This window comes from Nelusetta ayraudi, unplaced genomic scaffold (assembly GCF_046127955.1).
Source record: "Nelusetta ayraudi isolate G7.1 ecotype Tasmania unplaced genomic scaffold, CSIRO-AGI_Nayr_v1 ptg000033l, whole genome shotgun sequence".
Classification (NCBI taxonomy): Eukaryota; Metazoa; Chordata; class Actinopteri; order Tetraodontiformes; family Monacanthidae; genus Nelusetta; species Nelusetta ayraudi.
The window spans coordinates 149,775-167,500 of record NW_027466083.1 but is presented as its reverse complement, the minus strand read 5'-3'; the positions used below and the strand labels follow the sequence as shown (position 1 = coordinate 167,500).

The window sequence follows — 17,726 nt, the reverse complement described above, 5'->3', positions numbered from 1 at the left end:
GCTTAATATTTTCACTGCATTTACCCAACATATATAAAAGGTGTTTCTATTTCTATCTTCTGATTGAAGGGGAAGCTCAACTAGAAAACTAAACATACAAAATTCTTCATAATAGCGATTGCACGGTTCTTTGCATCAATTTATCACCTTATTTCTTATTAGGAGCCGAGCAGCTTAAACTGCCCGCTGGTTCCATCTCGCAATCGTTCATTTTTCAGAAAACTCTTTTTGTGTTACTCACCTGGCCTTTCACCTCGTTGACCTTTCCAAGACTCTGCAGTCAATAAGACCGTATGTACGTACTGTCCAGACGATGCAGGGGACCTACACCTTGGTGCTGGAGCAAGTGACCTCCAGTCTGCAGGCTCTGAGGGACGAGTGTTGTCAGAAGGCTTCGAGCAGTCAAACCCTCATCAGGTCAGATCTGGACCAGATCGTGTCTTCTCTCCGCTTCCTGGAGGAGAAGGTCAGAGGTGAGACATTGAAACATCAACAGCAGCCGCAGCAGCAAACTGACTGTGAAACTGCTGGAGAGGAAGGAAAAATACACAGTACGGCATCACTGGTTCTGGTGCTGTGTGTTCCAGCGGGTGTTTGCGAAGAAGCGGAGGGTGTGTGCTCCGAGTGTGTGGCGCCGTACATCTCGTCCGTCCTCGAGGCGCTCGCAGAGAAGATCAGCGCAGGCTTCAGCGAGATGCAGCAGACGCTGCGCACGCAGATGGACGCAGTTTTGGCGCACAAGAGTGGAGGAACCGAGGAAACAAAGAAGGTGAAGGGCCAATCAGCGTTGACCGCACCGCGATGACAATCCTGGAACTGCTCCCCGGGGACTTTGCGCTCGCTTCCAGACGTTGTTGACACAAACGCAGCACAAACGGTGTCATTATTCCTCAGCCAGAACTTGATTTTTCTCCCATGATGACACGTTTAAGCTGATGACTTTGTCCGTTTGCTGGGTGAAGCCTTGTGATTGTGGTTGTGTGTGCTCTCCAGGCGCTGTCTGGTCTGCGCTCCACCAGTCTGGAGCGGTGCTACAGGCACGTGGAGAAGCTTGCGGAGAAGCTGGAGGGCCTGAAACAACGCTTTGGGCTGAAGAGCATCCAGAGACTGGTTCACTCTGCCCAGCTGGACATGGAGAAGGTAACCAGAGAGCGGTGGCAGGTGCAAAGACGTTCAGATCCAATGGGTGACGGCGTTGTGTGTTTGCTGCAGCTGCTGGACAACGCCGTCTACACCCTGGAACTCTTCCTCCAACCCTCGGCCAAACTGCAGCCTCTGTGCGCTCCTGTCAAGATGGCCAAGGCTAAAGAGAGAGTGCTGAAGGTGAGGATGTGACCACCTGGATCCCACGCAGTGTAGTCCCCCTCCTGGTTGTTACTCAATACTAGTGTTGCGGTGTCTTTGAATCATCTTCTTCAACATTTTGCTACTTTGCCAACTATTTCGAACCATTTTCAACCAATTTTGCTTCGTAAAATTAAAAAAATAATAATCAATGAACTCGGAATAAGGGGGCAGGGTGTCACTCTGGGTGTCACCAACAGAGCGTAAAACAGGAGCAGCTGGATTCTTTTCCGTTATTATCATGTTATTACAGTGTTGGCCGAGTCTCCACTGGTCTGGATCAAAACTCACCAGTCCCTCCAGTCCCAGACCAGACCTGACCCAGTAAAAATGTCCCAGTCTGGAGAACAGACTCTTAAAAGGTGGTCTGGAGCCCAAGACTAATCTCCAGAACTACAACATACGTTAGTGACAAAAATTGGTTTCGGGGCTGTATTTCACACACTGATCCTATGTGTGTGTGTGTGTGTGTGTGTGTGTGTGAGCAGCAGCTGGACTACGACAGCAGAGTGCTCCAGCGGAGGCTCTACCAGCAGGCTCTCCTGGAGATCACTCTGCCCACTCTGTTCATGAAGATGGGCAGCAAGTGGAAAACTGTAGGTCACCATTATATTCTTATTTACTTACAATGGTTGTGTGTTTCCTTCTGCCAAGTGTCAGTAACCACGCGGTGTTTCCGTCAGGAGCTGCGGACGTTGGAGCAGTACATCTCCTCAGACTACAGCAGCTTCATACTGATTCGGAATGTCCACAACGAAGTGCTGAGAAACATTCTGAGTAACGTGATAGAGACAGGTAAACCACACACACACACACACGCCTCAGGACTTACACAGTATTAGCAGTATTCATCATCAGCACTACCCATAATGCTCATGTCATACTTGGAATGCTCATGTCATGTGACCTACAGATGTGACACCAGGTCCCTCTTCTGTGGCTCTCTGAGGTTCCATCTTTTTCCAAGTTTAGTCGTTTGTTTTAGTTCTTCCACACGATTCAAGGGTCCAAGAGTAGCGGCTGTTGCATCTGGACAGAATGTAAATTGTCTATGCAAACTTGGCCTACACACATAATTAGATAGATGAATGGATAAATGGATGAATGGATGAATTGATGGATGGATGGATAGATGGTTTAATGGACGGATGGATGGATGGATACTTGAATGGATGATGATTGGATGGTTGGATGGATGGATGAATAGATGGATGGGTAAATGGATGGATTGATGGATACTTGAATGGATGATGGATGGTTGGATGGATGGACGATTGATAGCTGGATGGCTAGATAGATGGATGAATGAATGGATGGATTGATGGCTGGATGGCTAGATGGATTGATGAATGGATGGATGGATGGATTTACCCATGTTGTCCTTGATGCTATTCGCCGCTGACCTGACCGCACGTTCTCCAGCAACATTCGACCAAGAGTCTGACAGTCATCTTGCTCTCCTCCACAGTGCTCCAGGATGCTGCGTGTAAGAAGATCAACAACGTCTTCGTGGACACCTCGGACCTGGCCATCAGTCAGTACAGCCTGCTGGGCCAAACCCCTCCTGCGTCCGCACCAGACAGCCCAGCCACTCGCTCCAGAGACTCTTGTCCAGCAGTGGAGGAGCAAACCGAGTCCGAGGAAGCCGTTGCTAAACACGAGGCCAGCGCAAGTGAAAACCCTCAGCAGGATCCTGCATCTCTCTGCCCTTTGATTGTGGCGACCCAGGAACTCAATGGGTCTCCCAGTAAGGAGGAGAACACCTCAGAGGAAACCACAGAGGAAGTCCACCCCGACACCGACGTCCCCTCAACTACCGCTGAGTCTGACGCCAGGCAGGAAGACGTTGATCCACCTGAAGCACCTGCTGACCCAGAAGGTCCTGGGCCTTCTCCAGCTCCTCCACATATCACTGCTGAGTGTTTCCAAGGCAAGGAGCCTCAGGAGCCTCAGGAGCCTCAGGAGCCTCAGGAGCCTCCATCACCTGACCTCTCCGGTTCAGAGCATCTGACGGAAGAACAAACTTCTGACCAGCATCTTTCGGCCGACAGCCCGGTGAACATCAGGCTGGGGCTCCTCAGCCAAGCCATCGCTGCACCTCCAGGGGTCCAAGCGGAACTGCGGAGCCCCATCGACAGAGCTGTCTACCTGTCGGGAGAGATGAAGGACAACTGGGAGGTGGAGAGGGTGCAGGAGGAGGAGGAGACGAGACGGGCAGAGGTGCAGGGGACGAGTGAAGAGGAGGCAAAAGAAACAGGAGGAGGTGAAGAAAAGACGGGAGAGTCGGCAGAAGGTGAAGAGACGGCAGAGAGCCCCAGCAAGCCAGTGGATAAAATCAGCCAAGACTCTGAACCTCTGGAGGGAAGTGGTGCCACCTCGGCCTCAAGACGGCATGCGGGCGAGGAGGAGCAGAAGGAGGAGGCGGTGGAGCAGAAGGAGGCGGCGGTGGAGCAGAAGGAGGGCGAGGAGGAGGAGCAGAAGAAGGAAGAGGAGAAGAAGGAAGAGGAGGAGGAGGAGAAGCAGGAGGAAGAGAAGGAAGAGGAGGAGAAGCAGGAGGAAGAGGAGGAAGAGGAGGAGGAGAAGCAGGTGGAAGAGAAGGAAGAGGAGGAGGAGGCAAAGGAGAAAGAGGAGGAGGAGGAGGAGCAGAAGGAGGAAGTGGAAAAGAAGGAAGAGGAGAAGAAGGAGGAGGAGTCAAAGAAGGAGAAAAAGGAGGAGGAGCAGAAGGAGGAAGAGAAGGAAGAGGAGGCAAAGAAGGAGAAAGAGGAGGAGCAGCAGCAGAAGGAGCAGAAGGAGGAGGAGGAGAAGGAGCAGGAGGTTGACAGAGGGCGAGGAGGAGAGTGTGAGGAGGTCCTCCATGATGCCCCCCCCCTGGAGCCTGGGCCAGACTCCATCGCTGCCATCAGAGAGCTGGTGAGCGAGGTCATTGAGGTGGAGGTGAACATCGGCCCCGGCCCCGACCCCGACCTCCTCCACGGACATCCTGCAAACCCCACCAACATCTCACTCTGAGTCCTGCATCACAACTTTGGACTACAATTCAAAAAAATAAAAATAAAATAAAACTAGTTTTTAAACATTTTGTACTGTCAACAAAACTGTTATAAAACCAAATAAAGATATATCTCAAAAAGTGGTATTTAGTGAATATCAGATCAGGGTGCAATATTATTATGTACATTGGCTTGATTTATGATTTTTTTTATTGTTAAAAGAAGAAAATCAAGGTCAACAGAGGTCCAGTTTGTCACCCTGCCAGCTGTAATGGGTTTCATCCTCCCTCCTGCTCACAGCATCAATCAAATCATAATCAACAGATTGAGTTTGGAAATCCAATGTGACACAGAATGTTGAACTTCTTTTTATTATAAACTTGGGGACAATAACACTGAATGATGGAGAACAGCTACAGTCACTGCATGCATCTTACAGTGTCTTGCAAAGCAGCAACAAAGTACTATAAAAAAAAAAAAAAAAGTATTCACAATGAATGTCATAAAAAAATAACTTAGGACACAATAAACCGGGTAAACAAAAACCTAAATGTAACTTAATGTGCAAAATACTTGAAAGCAAAACAGTTTGTAGCAAAATGGCCTCATTTCAGGTCAAACTCAGTTTTTTTTTGTTTTTTTTTATGAGAGTTTCTACTGCACTGTCTCACACTTATACAATCAGACATTGAAGTGCCACTGTTGAATAGCAGTGGCTCACAGTCAGCCAGCAAAATACACACTAATCCATAGATGATGAGCTGTGTTAATGGACTGCAGAAACATGAAATGTCAGCAGGACATGTCGATTAAAGTAGATACAGCAAACAAGACGGCGGCTGGATAAATACGAAAGAGGATCAGGGCCAGAAGAAGAAAAAAAATACTACAAGGAGATTTATTTTGAACTTTGCATTTTGAGTTTCAAGTTGAAATTTTGTGAATGAAGTCGACGTAAACTGGAAACTAGCGAAAATGAAGTACTCCGCTAGGCTTGTGCGCAGAGCCTTCCACTTTATTCTCCACATTTCAACTTTTTTAATCTTGGAATTTCAATTTTTTATGTTTGACTTTTTGAAAATTTTGACTTCAATCAGGAAATTTCGACTTTCTTCACAAAATTTCAACTATAATCTCGAAATATCGTCCTTATTCTCGAAATCTCAATCTTATTCACGAAAATTCAACTTTATTCTCGAAATGGAAACTTTAAAATTATATCTCAATTTTTTTCCCCCTCTTCTTGTGGCCCTAATCCTCTTCCGTAGATAAACCTGTATGCATACAGGTGGAGTAAACACCCGTGCTGACAATATTAGCTATTAAAAAGAAGCCAATGGACATGAGCAGTCCAGGTTGTATGAATAAACCTGAACTGCTCAATAATTTAAACCTCTGTGTTCTTCCCCCACACAAACGAGTGGATGTGTTTCATGGCAGAGAGTTGCTCAGGCTTCCCTCAACTGCTACCACGTTCTACAGTGACGCAAGTGAAAGCTATGTACATTGCAGTGTGTGTTAATAAACTCTGTGACTTGCACTCATAGCATCGCGAGTCAACAGTTAAATGCAAAACACGTTAAGATTTAGTTTGGGCGGTGAATTAAAAGAGGGCTACGCGCTATCAATCGCTGCTGAAAGACAAGCAGGAAGCGAGCAGGCAGGGTTCGTTGCTTCTCTGAGCAGACATCCCCAGTCTGAATGAATGAATGAGAAGGGAAGTGTGGAGTGTTAGCGGAATGCAGGGGCGGGGCTGGGCGATGTGTCTCAGGTGGAAACATTCAACTGGACACACGAGTGGCGAAGATGCGGATGCTTTGCATGACGTCAATGTGCACTATGGAGACTTGGCACATCTGGACAGCAAGCAGCAGAGCAGCGGGACAAAAAGACTTCTCATTGGGTATCAACAAACTAAACAAAGTTATTATTCATGGTGTGTTATTATACAGCAATTTCCACTTTTCAATTCTTCGTTGGTGCTCATTTCCAAAGCAGATCTGACCCCTGCAGCTTACAGTATAAACTGCTGCCACCTACTGTCTCAATCTGGAAGAAAGGTCGTCGTGATCAATTTTGTCCAATTTTGCCCAATCTTGATGGAAACGTAGACGGCTCTTTATGCAACACAGCAGATTTTTCTCGGCGTAATTAATGTGTCACATTTGTTTTCAAGCACTTCTAGTAACAGAATGTCCACATTTCTCTTGCGCATGGAGTTGTGAGTGAGTCAAATGAGTCAAACGAGTCGAGTGAGTCGAGTGAGTCGAGTGAGTCGGTCATATAGCCCAGCCCCAGCGACATCATGGAGATCTTTTAGTTCTGCAGCAGCAGCAGCAGCAGCAGCAGGGTGCTCACTGGAGCCCCCCTCAGGTTCACTGGAAGAACAACAATCAACTTTTGCCCCTTTTCCTCCTACCTGAACCTCAGAAGGGCTCCGTGTGTGCCGTCTTGCTGCTCCAATGAATTCAGTATAGTGAGGGGCTCTGGGCGAGCTACGTTTTAGTAATCCAGCGACCTGGACGGAGAATTAATCCCGGAAGAAAATAAACCAGTCATGGAGGCCTCAGAGTACTGGTAGAGAGGCTGCTCGTCGGGTCTGAAGCCGTACGCAGTCGCCGGTCGTCCCGACGAGGAGCCCGTCTGGTCGAAGACGTCGCCGCCGTCCCTGGAAGACGAACCCGGCCCGGTTAACACTGAATCTAAGGCTCGGTGGGTTACAGCAGCCACGGCACGTCTGAGACTCGGAGCCTGGATTCAGACATCCAGGATAACTGGCAAAGCTGAGCTCAGCCAAGCCAAAACCAGGGCGTCCAGGCGGAATCCTGGATCAGTGGGCATCAATAGACCCCCTCTATCGAGCTCAGATTCAATGGCTGCGTTTCCATTACAGTTTTTTTCCCCCCGAAAAATAAAAGAAACATACAACAGACTGTAAAACTCTTTGATAAAGAGACAAACTCACAGGCTTCATTGAATTTCCGTTTGGGATTTAAAAAAAAAAGTTCTTCTGATCTTATGTTTGTTCTTCATACTCTTGAACAACTCACTGTCAGTGAAGCTGCTACAGGCCATTAGGATGGCATTAGGCATTAGAATTAAAACACAATAGAAATGTGTATATCAAGGCCTCGTGTGCCTCGTGGGCAGAAGACCTGGCAAATGTCATAATTGAAATAACATGTGACAAAAACTTCCAAATAGATGCTTTTCTAATGGAGGAAAGAGATAAAAGTAGTGACAGTTGAATGACAAAAACCTGCAAAAACATCCACGTCTACAACTGATTGTCATTTTTTGGTCTTTATTTCAAAGGACTAGTCCAGCTCAGTTAAAGCTGCCAGGACCCTACAGGTCGACCAGCTAATGCTCAAAAAGATTCAAGACCTTTATGGTCATTTTACACTTCCCTGCACAACGAAACTAGGAAGGCAAGGCCACAAAGGTGCAGTCAAGGGAATCAGTATCAAGTATTTAAAAAATTGTAAAAAGTATAAAAAGCATGAAACATGCATGCTTGTATATGCAACATACAGCATGTCAACTCACCCAGCGAGCTGCAGGTCTCCATTCTGGGGCTGCAGGTCAGAGAAGAAGTCCGGGCTGACTGAGCCGTCCCCTGGTGTTATTCCATCTGGACACACACACACACACACACACACACACACACACACACACACACACACACACACACACACACACACACACACACACACACACACACACACACACAATGAGCAAACAGTCGAGACGGCACACTTGGCCTGCAGACGCTGGTCCTGTGTTGGCAAACCTGCGCTGTAGAACAAATCAGCCCTGTCGTTGTCATTGTCGTAGAGGTAGGACTCCGGCTCGTCCACCTGCCGGCTCTCCACCATCTCCAGCCACTGGTTGTTGTGGAAGCGAAACTTCTCCGACTGAATCTTCCTCCCCCACTCCTCGTCGTACTCCTGGACGAGCGAGGGAGGAATGGAAAGAGCAACCATCAAGTCTTGCCTGAAGGCTGATTCACACACTAGGGGTGGGAATCGCTGGGTACCTGATGATTCAATTCAATTCTGATTCAGTGGGCTACGATTCTCGATTAATCGCGATAAATTGACAATCGTCATAAATTGCGATTCTCGATTAATCGTGATTAATCGAGAATCAGACTTTATCACGGTTCTCAATTAATTGCAATTAATCGAGAATCGCAATTTATCACGATTCCAATATATATTTACATATATTCCCACTCACTGTGTGACTAATAAACCAAGCGCTTTCTAATTATCCATATTGAACAGACCAATATACTTTCTATTATCTTTTATTGATAATAAAAAAATTGAACTGAAATCCAGCGTTTTTGACAACTGAGTTTGGATGCAAATCCTTGGCAATGAAGTCCCAATGGACTTTGTAATTGTCTTTGCCTAGTTTACATCAGGTAGATCCTAATTTGGCTTTTGACTCCAGCTTGCTTTAATGTTTTAAAACAACAACATTTTGCGTGTTTTACTCACAGCGATGATGTCGAGGGTGTTGTCGCACACTTTCCTGATCTCAGTGTTTTTGTCGTGCATGAGGTCTATCAAGTAGGCCGGGGCCTCTGGAGAGGCAGTTTAGGAAAGCTGTTGGTGGCTGCTGACAAAGGCTGCAACACTTTGCGAGAACCTTCTCTCCTCTCAAGCAGGTGTAGAGCAGCGTTTCTCAACTGGTGGGTCGTGACCCAAAAGTGGGCCACGGAGCTGTTGTGATTGGGTCACTTTCTCGATATATTTATAGAGGAAATGTTGTGCATTTTATTTTGCGGGACACACAATTCAATTCAATAATTTCAATCATTTCTTTACTAGATATGACACAAAGTGGGGTGGCATTTTTATTTTTGTGGAATAAATTTGGGTCATGATGAGGAAAAGAAAATCATTACGCGCCATTTTCACTGGTCAGTGAACTGGTCACGTGACCCCGTACGTCACGCCCACTGACGTGTGTTTCCATGACACTTTTGCGATACACCTCTACATGGATACGTGTGGAAAACCACCTCATGAGAGCGTCAAAACCTTTCAGCCATATTTCAGAGGTTTTTCCAACTCTAGCCGTTTCCATCACCAGTTTTTTATTGCCATATTTAGGTTCTGTGCAATTCTAGGGGGCCATGGAAAAGTGGTGGCGTCCAGGCCACGCCGTGGGAAGGATACGAGTGTCTTTGATGATGGCGTCTCTGGTAGCTTGATGAAACACCATCTGGTAGAAGACGTAGACAATCTGACACACAAACTCGTCATCCTCCTGTTGAGCTGCAAACGACAGGCAGGGCCGGTTAGGCTGACAGGTCAGCTCTAAATCTAGACTAGAAAACCACAAACTGTGAGCCGAACTGTGAAGCTAGAAAGCGTCTCTGTGCGAGTGTGTTACCATTCAGCAGCTCAATAAGTGCGGCGATGATGCCTGATTTGGCCAGCATGGCCGCGCAGGCGTAATCCATGGAGACAGTTCCGATCATGATCACCACCTCCAGGATGAGGTCGTCCTCTGCTATGCCTGCAGCGCGCACACACACACACACACACACACACACACACACACACACACACACACACACACACACACACACACACACACACACACACACACACACACACACACACACACCTCAAGGATTCAAACTTGTGTTGCTAATTCAGTGGAACAATCCCAGTTACTGGTTAGTTTCGAACAACAGCGTGTATTTGGTTGAAGTGATTCAAAGGTCGATCAATGAGTGAGGCCACCACAAGCTGCTTTCTCTCTGGGGCTGCGGTCACAACACATCGGCTACCAGGACGGAGTCCAGAAGGTTTGTACCGCACCTGGTTTGAGCCGGTCCTTGAGGTAGGGGACCAGGTTGTACTCCTTCAGCACCGACTCCCAGTCCAGGTCTGGGATGGTGAGGTTGGACAGAGTTCCCAGGCACTCCAGAACCCACACCTCCTCGCTCTCTGCACGAATCTCCGCAGCCAAGTCACCAACATAGTCCTAACAGAGACGCACCATGTTCAGAAAACCTTCAACAAAATGAGACCTGCCTACACCAGCAGTCAACAGTTTGCTTCTTCTTGATCTTGACTGCTTTCTATACTGTAGATACACTGAAGACATCAACTATATGACCAAGAGGTGTGGATTAATGTGGCAAAAGAAAACAATGTTCAATACCTCACTATGTTATGTTAAATATACTTTATATTATTTTGAGGGTGACTATTCTTGATCATCTAAATGATAAAACTTGCCTTGAAAAGTTATTTCACACTTTTTTGTTCAACACACATTCCATACGTGTTCATTCATAGTTGTGATGCCTTGAGTGTCAATCTACAGTGTCAACAGTCATGACAATGAAGGAAAAGCAATGAAATCAGAAGCATGTGTCCAAAGTGTTGACTGGCAGTGTGAAAAGAGAACGTGACGGTGTGTGTTTGCAACTCACTATGAAAAGCAGCTTGGTGGGTCCATCGTGTTGCGAGATGTTCCTGATGACCTTCATCAGCAGGCAGTCTTTCATCTTCAGGGCCCTCTTCATCAGCATCTTTAATCCATTTCCTTCAATGGGAAAAAATACAGATATATTCTCAACATCCTGGGAGAGAGCTTGGAGGAAACTGGAAAGCGTTGACTCGGCCCAGACGTACCTTCACACATGAGTTGTGCGTTCCTCTTGTTTGCAGCCAGGTTGATGCAGATGGAGACGATCTCATCGTGAAGCTTCTCCTCACTTTGCTCGTAGAGCATTTGCATGAGCTGCCAACCAACACAAATTCAATGTGACTTACTGGCTCGCTCACTGAAGCAAACGGAGTGGGTTGCATTTCCTCAATCTCCTACCTGAGGTATGCAGTCAGTGTACACAAACATGCCCTTGAAGCGGTCGTCAATGCTGATGTGATACAGAATAGGGACGACGATTTGGCGATTGCTCTCCACACCTTAGGGGGGCGGGGTTGAAACAAACAACAGCAATTTCGATTCAATTGAATATTTTTGGTTGAGCAAAACAAGCAATTACTGAGAAATAAGACAATAGGAAAATGATACATGATGTTGTTTGAATTGGTGTGAAATGAATACAATTAGATGAACTACCTACGGTGAATATTAGCAGCAAATGTTAAACCTACTGTATGAATTTAATCACAGGGAAAAGAAAATCTATTCAATGGTATAAAATGCTGTCAAAATAATGTATAACCGATATATACACTAGCAGACAGAAGTTTGGACACACATTCTCATGCAATTTCTGTTTTATATTTACAATTTTCTACACTGCAGATAGACACTGAAGACATCAAATATATGAGCGAGATGTATGTAATTGTGCAGCAAAGAAAAACACCTTCAATAACTTTGAATATGTTTTTTTTTTTATGAAAGACTGCTATTTTGAAGAAATTAAATATCAAATGTGATTGAGTTATTTTCCACTTCCATAGTTTCCTCCATAATTCCATGTGTGTTCATACGTAGTTTTGATGCCTTCAGTGAGAAACTGCAGTGTCAAAAGTCATGAGAGTGAAAGAAAAGACATTCAATTCACAGGGTGCCCAAACTGTTGACTGCTGGTATTAACATCAAGTCAATCTCCTGCATTTACAACCACGACTCCACTTAGCGAGACTTTCAGTGCATGCTTCTAGAGCATCGACGTGGAAGAAATACACATGGTGCTTGGCGCCCGTGTCGGTGTGTGCCGCTACCTAACAAGGCAGTCAGCTTAGGCAACAGTCCAACTTCCACCATTTTGGCTCTCAAGCCAGAGTCAAAGGAGAGATTGAAGAGCAGACGCAGCGTCATGTTCAGCAGGTCGTCGTTGTCACACTGGACCAGGCGGGCCAGACGTTCCACGGCGCTGACCTCAGCCTGCAGCGCAGCGGGTGGAGCATCGGGGAGAGAGAACGAGATGAAGGAATGAAAGCGGATGTTTCTCCCGGCCAATCCCACACTGTTTCATTTATTTTCATTCATTCATTGAAAAGACGGCCACAAATTGCACAACTAACTTCCCTGGGCCTGACAGTTGACGTCAGACTACTAAACGTCACTGCATCCAGCACCAGCCTGCACTCACCATGTCGTTCTTGTTCTCCAGGAAGATGGACAGCTTCTTGAGGAAGGTCACCACCAGCACCAGCAGCTCCTCGTCGTCCCGTTCCAGCACTTTGACGAGCAGGCCGACGATGTTCTTGTTCCTCATTTTCAGCTCAGTTCTCATGTCTGTGGCCAGGTTCAGCAGCAGGTAGAGAGACACTGGGAAGAAAAGGAAAGGAAAGAAAAGAAAACAAAGGGTGAAAAGGCAGCGGTTGAGTGAGTCAGTTGTGTGATTATGAGGTAAATCTCATTCTTGCATTGCATCCAGAAGGTCCAGAACTGCTTGGCTGGAAGACTTTGCATTCGCTGAATAAATAATTATTACATTGGGTTTCCATGGCGCCACATTGGCAGACCAGCGTTACTTCTAGGGTTGCAACAATATTTGGTATTTTACCGAAACGTCCGGTACGCCCTGTTCGGTTCGGTACGCAACGGTAGCCAACGGTATTTCGGTTTCGGTTTCGGTTTCAGCCCGTCACAAAACTATCAAAATGCACATGTGGTGCAAGTAGATCCACGCAAGAGCCGAGGCTGGTGGTGACGACCCCGGGGGTCCCGCATCAATATTATATTGCTGAGGCCACAATATTAACGAGTGTAATAATAATAGTATATTCATACAAAATGTATTTTCAGCCAATTAAAAATAAATATTTCACTATTTCTAAGTAAAAAGAATTTTTTCAAAAAAATCCCGTTCCACATTATTTGACCCCTCCCTCCCTCATGGCCAGGCCAGGCCAAGACAGTGGAAACGTCTCGACTCGGCTGTGAGCAGGTTCAGATTTTCTTTATTTTTATTGGAAAGTCATGAACTTTATATTGAATTTGTGTGGTTTTATAAGTTTGTTTAATTTGACCTGATGCTGCATTTTTTATTTATTTTTTTTTAAATAAAATTTGTGGTTTGATTACATTTGTGTTTTTAATTAGTCGTACAATACAATATTGCCTTTGCTATTCAGAGTAGTTTTTATATAAAGACGTCCAAACCACATCGTTACCGCGGGCCCCAAAAACTGTGACGCCTCCTGGACGGTGGGAAAACTCTACCGTTGCATCCCGAACGACTTCAGTACGTGACCCGAAAGCAAAGCAGGTCGTCCTACCTCTGAGCAGCTGCTCCTGTTTGGTCACAAGACTTTGGTATTTTCTCAGAGTCTTGTCCTGGTCTCTCCTCAGTGAGCCGTTCTCCGGCGCTGCCTCGCGTGCACAACCGTGTTAAGGGTCTAATTCTGCCTGGGCCAGCTCATACAAACATACACATTTAGCTTCAGTGGAATCAGTCAGACTCTCCAGGAATACAAGCCAACATGTGATGAGGCCGTTGGATTTAAAAAAAAGAGGATATAAGCTTTGTTCTTCTTGCGCAGCTCCTCGCGCCACACGTCGTGTCTCTTCAGCTCGTGCTCCACGATGCTCATGCACAGAGCGCCGATTTTATAGTGACTCACCACACCGTGAAACTTGGAGAAACTGTGAAAGACAGGAAGACAAAACCACCGTGTGGAAGCTGCTGAAGGCAGGTGTGTGTGTGTGTGTGTGTGTGTGTGTGTGTGTGTGTGTGTGTGTGGATGCATTACGAGGAGAAGCAGAAGAAGATGTAGACGATGATGGTAGCCAGCTCAACGCTCTGTTTCCAGTCCTCCCTCAGCACTCTGGCCAGAGCACCGAGAGCCGCCTCTGCAAAAACAACAAACCGGACAAAAACAAGTCAAGTGGGTATTTGAAACCGCAGGTGTGAGTTTTAGGCCGAGTAGGGACCTCCAACTTTCAGAAAGTGTCACCAGCTGAGTCTCAGTGTACCGTTGTATAAGAGCTCCTCCAAGTTATCAGAGTCCCGGGCCAGCTGCAGAATGAGGGCGGAGCCTCTGATCTTCTCGGGGATGCCTTCATAAAGCAGCTCCACGTACTCATCCATCCTCATGATACTGGCTTCCTCGTTGACCTGCAGCCAGAAACACAAACAAGCTGCCTCACTCTCACTGACCAAAGCAGAACTGCAGTTCCCCGGCAGCCAAGGCGGGTGACACAGTGATTTCAAACTGAACATTAGATACCTTTGACATAAGAAAAAAAAAAAGATTCTTTCAGGCTTCTTAGAATTACCATAATAACCCAGAAGATGAATAATCAGTATAAACCACAAATTCCATCCACTATTTCATTGAAAATTTAAATAAATGTTGCCAGAGGACTGAGGTCAAAGTCCATGCAGTAGTGATAGTTTGATAGTTAGACTGGAAGTGTTACCTCCATCCCATCGAACGGTGTCAGCTCTCTGGGCCTCACACTTTTTTTCTCTTTCTCCACTAGAGGAAAAAAAAACAAGTTGATGTTACAATGCATCCTCTGATTCCCCCTGCACTCATTACACTTTAATGCTGATCCAGAAACTTCTAAAGACAGCAACAGCAAGAGACAAGCAGAACACAACGCACTACGTGAAATGACGATGTTTATCCAGCAACAAGCTCGGATCATCTTGGGACAAACTGACCTTTGCCCTCCACCGGCGACGACTTTCGGTTTTGCAGGTAGTACAAGAGCTGCTCCACCTGGGCCAAGCGAGAGGATGGGATGAGTTTACACTCCTCCACCACCTTCCTGGCCAAAGCTCCCACATCTGTTCCTGGAGAGAGGCTTTTCACACGGATACTGGAGGAAAAGAGAGGAGCACACAGAAGGAAAAAAAAGACTTGTTTAATAATATTCATCTTCTATCATTCATTCATCTTCTATACCCCCTTATTCTCATTCAAGGTCACGGGGGTCTGCTGGAGCCTCTCCCAGCTGTCTCAGGGCGAAGGCAGGGTGACACCCTGGACAAGTGGCCAGTTCATCGCATAGACACAGACAACCATTCACACTCACATGCACACCTACGGACAATTTAGAATGTTCAATTGACCTCACATGCATGTTTTTGGAGTTTAATAATATATAGTATATTTAAAAAATCTGAATTTGATTGTATGCTGCAGAGAAGTGGCAACAGTGTGAAGCACTGGGCATTCTTCCTGTGTCTGGAAGTCATCAAGCACCCAGGTAAGTTATCATCTTATTAAAAAAATGAAATGAGCACATTTCCACATGTGCATCACAAAAATACTGATTTTGTCCCTTATGTCTAATGACGCAAAATGTGCTGACGTGGGCACACTTTGCATTAAGCATTGAGAAAGTGACGAGCCAGGATGTTCAAGTCTCAGAAGTGAACAATAGCTGCGTTTCCGTGACCCCTGGAATTGCCCAAAACCTAAATATGGCAATAAAACCTGGTGATGGAAACGGCTCAACTTGGAAAAACAGGTTTTGAGGCTCTCATCAGGTGGTTTCTCACACGCATCCATACAGAGGAATATAGCTAAAGTGTCACGGAAACACTTTTTTCACATTGGTCACGTGACCAGTTCACTGCCCAGTGAAAATGGCGCGTTATGATTGGAAAGAGGAGGAGACGGAATATTTTTTTTTACGAGTAATCAAAGAGAAAAACAAAACAGGGACGAGATTTGACGTGAATTATGGCTTATGCGCTTCACACCAATCAATGGAAACACCTGCCAATCGCAATTGTACTTTGTCAAAATTTTACAAATATGGCTTTTATTATGCAAAAAACTGTCATGGAAACGCAGCTCGTGTCAGTTAAATGTAACAACCGTGTTTGATGTGAAACACACGGCATTAGGAAGAAGCTCCTCGTTGCAAAATGAAGGGGGGGGAAATGCGCAACACTTACATCTTTTGTCCCTCCTTGCGTTTGCCCAGCATGTGGCCTCCACTCTCCCCCAGCACTGAGGCCTCCACCTCATAGGAGACCACCAGGGCCTTCTCTGTAGGGTGGACATCCAGGCTGCCCGCGGTCACCTTGCTGTGGTCACAACGAGCACAACAGTGCAAACAAACAGTTGTTACTATGGTTTTGATTTAGCCATCACATTTGTCTTTACATATCGACACGTCAATGGCACTTGTGTGCACCACTCTGTCCCAGTGACTTCATCACCGAGAGTTGCAATTTAGACAACCTCGTCAATCACTCGCCTTTATATAAAGCAGCATTTCTCAACCTTTTATCAGTCGAGGCACCATTCAAAAGTGCCAAAAGAAATCTCACGGCACCTGATGGTAATTAAATTATACTACAATATAATTACAGAATAATAAAAAAAATAACACCATATCTGACTTAAAATGCAAACGCCCTGTTTATTTCACATAGACAGCGAGTATCAAATGTCAAAGGCGATGATGAAGTCACACACACACACACACACACACACACACACAACAAACAAACAAAAATCCGCAATTGCGAGAGGGAAATATACACTTGTGCGGATACAAATAATTAATTCATGTGTTCAATAAATGTATTTGTATTCGTCCATAAATGTATCTATGAAATGTCAGAATAGGCAATTTTTCAAGGCACCACTGACTGATATAAAGGTACGTTTTAACGGAGGTTCTTGTAACGCGTCTCATTTTAACACACGTCCTTAACGTTGAATACAGACCATGGATGTGTTCATTACGCTTATGTTACTGTGCAGCCATTGCATTTGAGAGCTAAAGTGGTGACAGTTTTGCAGCTAGGGGCGGAAAGCTCCCAGTAGCTGCCAAGCTAACCGGAAATGGAGCTACTGCCACCGGTATCCTTGGTTTCCAACAACTCACCGTTTCAGGAAGCGAGCGTCGTCCTCCATATTTTTCCTATTCAGATGCTATGCTTTATAATTAATAGCTGACTTTGACACATTAAACGATTTTCTCCCACTATTTTACGACTAGTGTTGGAAGTGTGCTATGTACACTAGCATCTCTGTCAAGCCAAATGACTGAACACAAACATGGAGCTGCTGCTCCCTTCCTTCTCCCTCTTCCTTTTCCGACGGGAAGACAAGTCGGAATTGCTGCCCCCTCGTGTTGGAAGCTCGTACTGCAAGGACCGTAAGATGCTCAAACTACACTCATTGGTGTCAAACTCTGGCCCGCCGGTTTTATGCAGCGCATGTGCCGCTAATACTACAAATCCCAGAATGCTGTGCTCAATCGTGATAGGACCTCCATTGAAGGATATTATTATTACTTCATTGGTTTATTGTTATTACTTTATTTTGAAATTAATTGGAAAAGGGTTCCTTTTGAAATTTGAATCAGAAGGCTGCAAATAAAAACGGGGCATACGATTTTGTATCTACATTTTATTTATTTTGATTAGTTTTTTTCAATTCACAATTGGTTTTTGAATGTGTGCAA

The 17,726-nt window shown here is 45.7% G+C and overlaps 2 protein-coding genes across 6 annotated transcripts in view; one reads left to right on the top strand and one right to left on the bottom strand.

The window, feature by feature from the left end:
• Positions 1-4,405, top strand: part of LOC142891636 (protein Niban 1-like) — a 10,607-nt gene extending 6,202 nt beyond the window's left edge. Inside the window, exons 8-15 of one of the 5 annotated variants that reach the window (XM_076031309.1) lie at positions 311-473; positions 588-769; positions 994-1,140; positions 1,213-1,323; positions 1,833-1,940; positions 2,028-2,139; positions 2,813-3,531; positions 3,565-4,405. In XM_076031309.1, the coding sequence (XP_075887424.1) occupies positions 311-473; positions 588-769; positions 994-1,140; positions 1,213-1,323; positions 1,833-1,940; positions 2,028-2,139; positions 2,813-3,531; positions 3,565-4,353 (2,331 nt within the window). In that variant the 3' untranslated portion in view covers positions 4,354-4,405. Of the gene's footprint in view, positions 1-310; positions 474-587; positions 770-993; positions 1,141-1,212; positions 1,324-1,832; positions 1,941-2,027; positions 2,140-2,812 lie in introns of all 5 variants that reach the window. The other 4 variants (XM_076031312.1, XM_076031311.1, XM_076031310.1 and 1 more) reach the window with 4 other exon arrangements.
• Positions 4,406-4,676: 271 nt separating this feature from the next.
• Positions 4,677-17,401, bottom strand: LOC142891634 (kinesin-associated protein 3-like). The gene is made up of 20 exons (XM_076031304.1): positions 17,145-17,401; positions 16,204-16,335; positions 14,959-15,116; positions 14,712-14,770; positions 14,265-14,406; positions 14,042-14,141; positions 13,810-13,934; positions 13,568-13,666; positions 12,436-12,614; positions 12,065-12,227; positions 11,193-11,293; positions 11,000-11,108; positions 10,798-10,910; positions 10,178-10,343; positions 9,744-9,869; positions 9,527-9,625; positions 8,843-8,928; positions 8,128-8,284; positions 7,884-7,968; positions 4,677-7,002 (listed from the first exon to the last, which is right to left on the bottom strand). The coding sequence occupies exons 1-20, from the start codon at positions 17,171-17,173 to the stop codon at positions 6,837-6,839; spliced, it is 2,394 nt and encodes a 797-aa protein (XP_075887419.1). The 5' UTR covers positions 17,174-17,401; the 3' UTR covers positions 4,677-6,836.
• Positions 17,402-17,726: the final 325 nt, after the last annotated feature.

Coding starts and splice junctions, on each gene's coding strand:
- LOC142891634 (XM_076031304.1), bottom strand. CDS start 17,173: ATGGAGGACGACGCTCGCTTCCTGAAACG. Junction 10,344..10,797: donor CCACCAAGCTGCTTTTCATA/GTGAGTTGCAAA, acceptor CGTCTCTGTTAG/GACTATGTTGGTGACTTGGC. Junction 8,285..8,842: donor ACACCCTCGACATCATCGCT/GTGAGTAAAACA, acceptor TCGCTCGTCCAG/GAGTACGACGAGGAGTGGGG.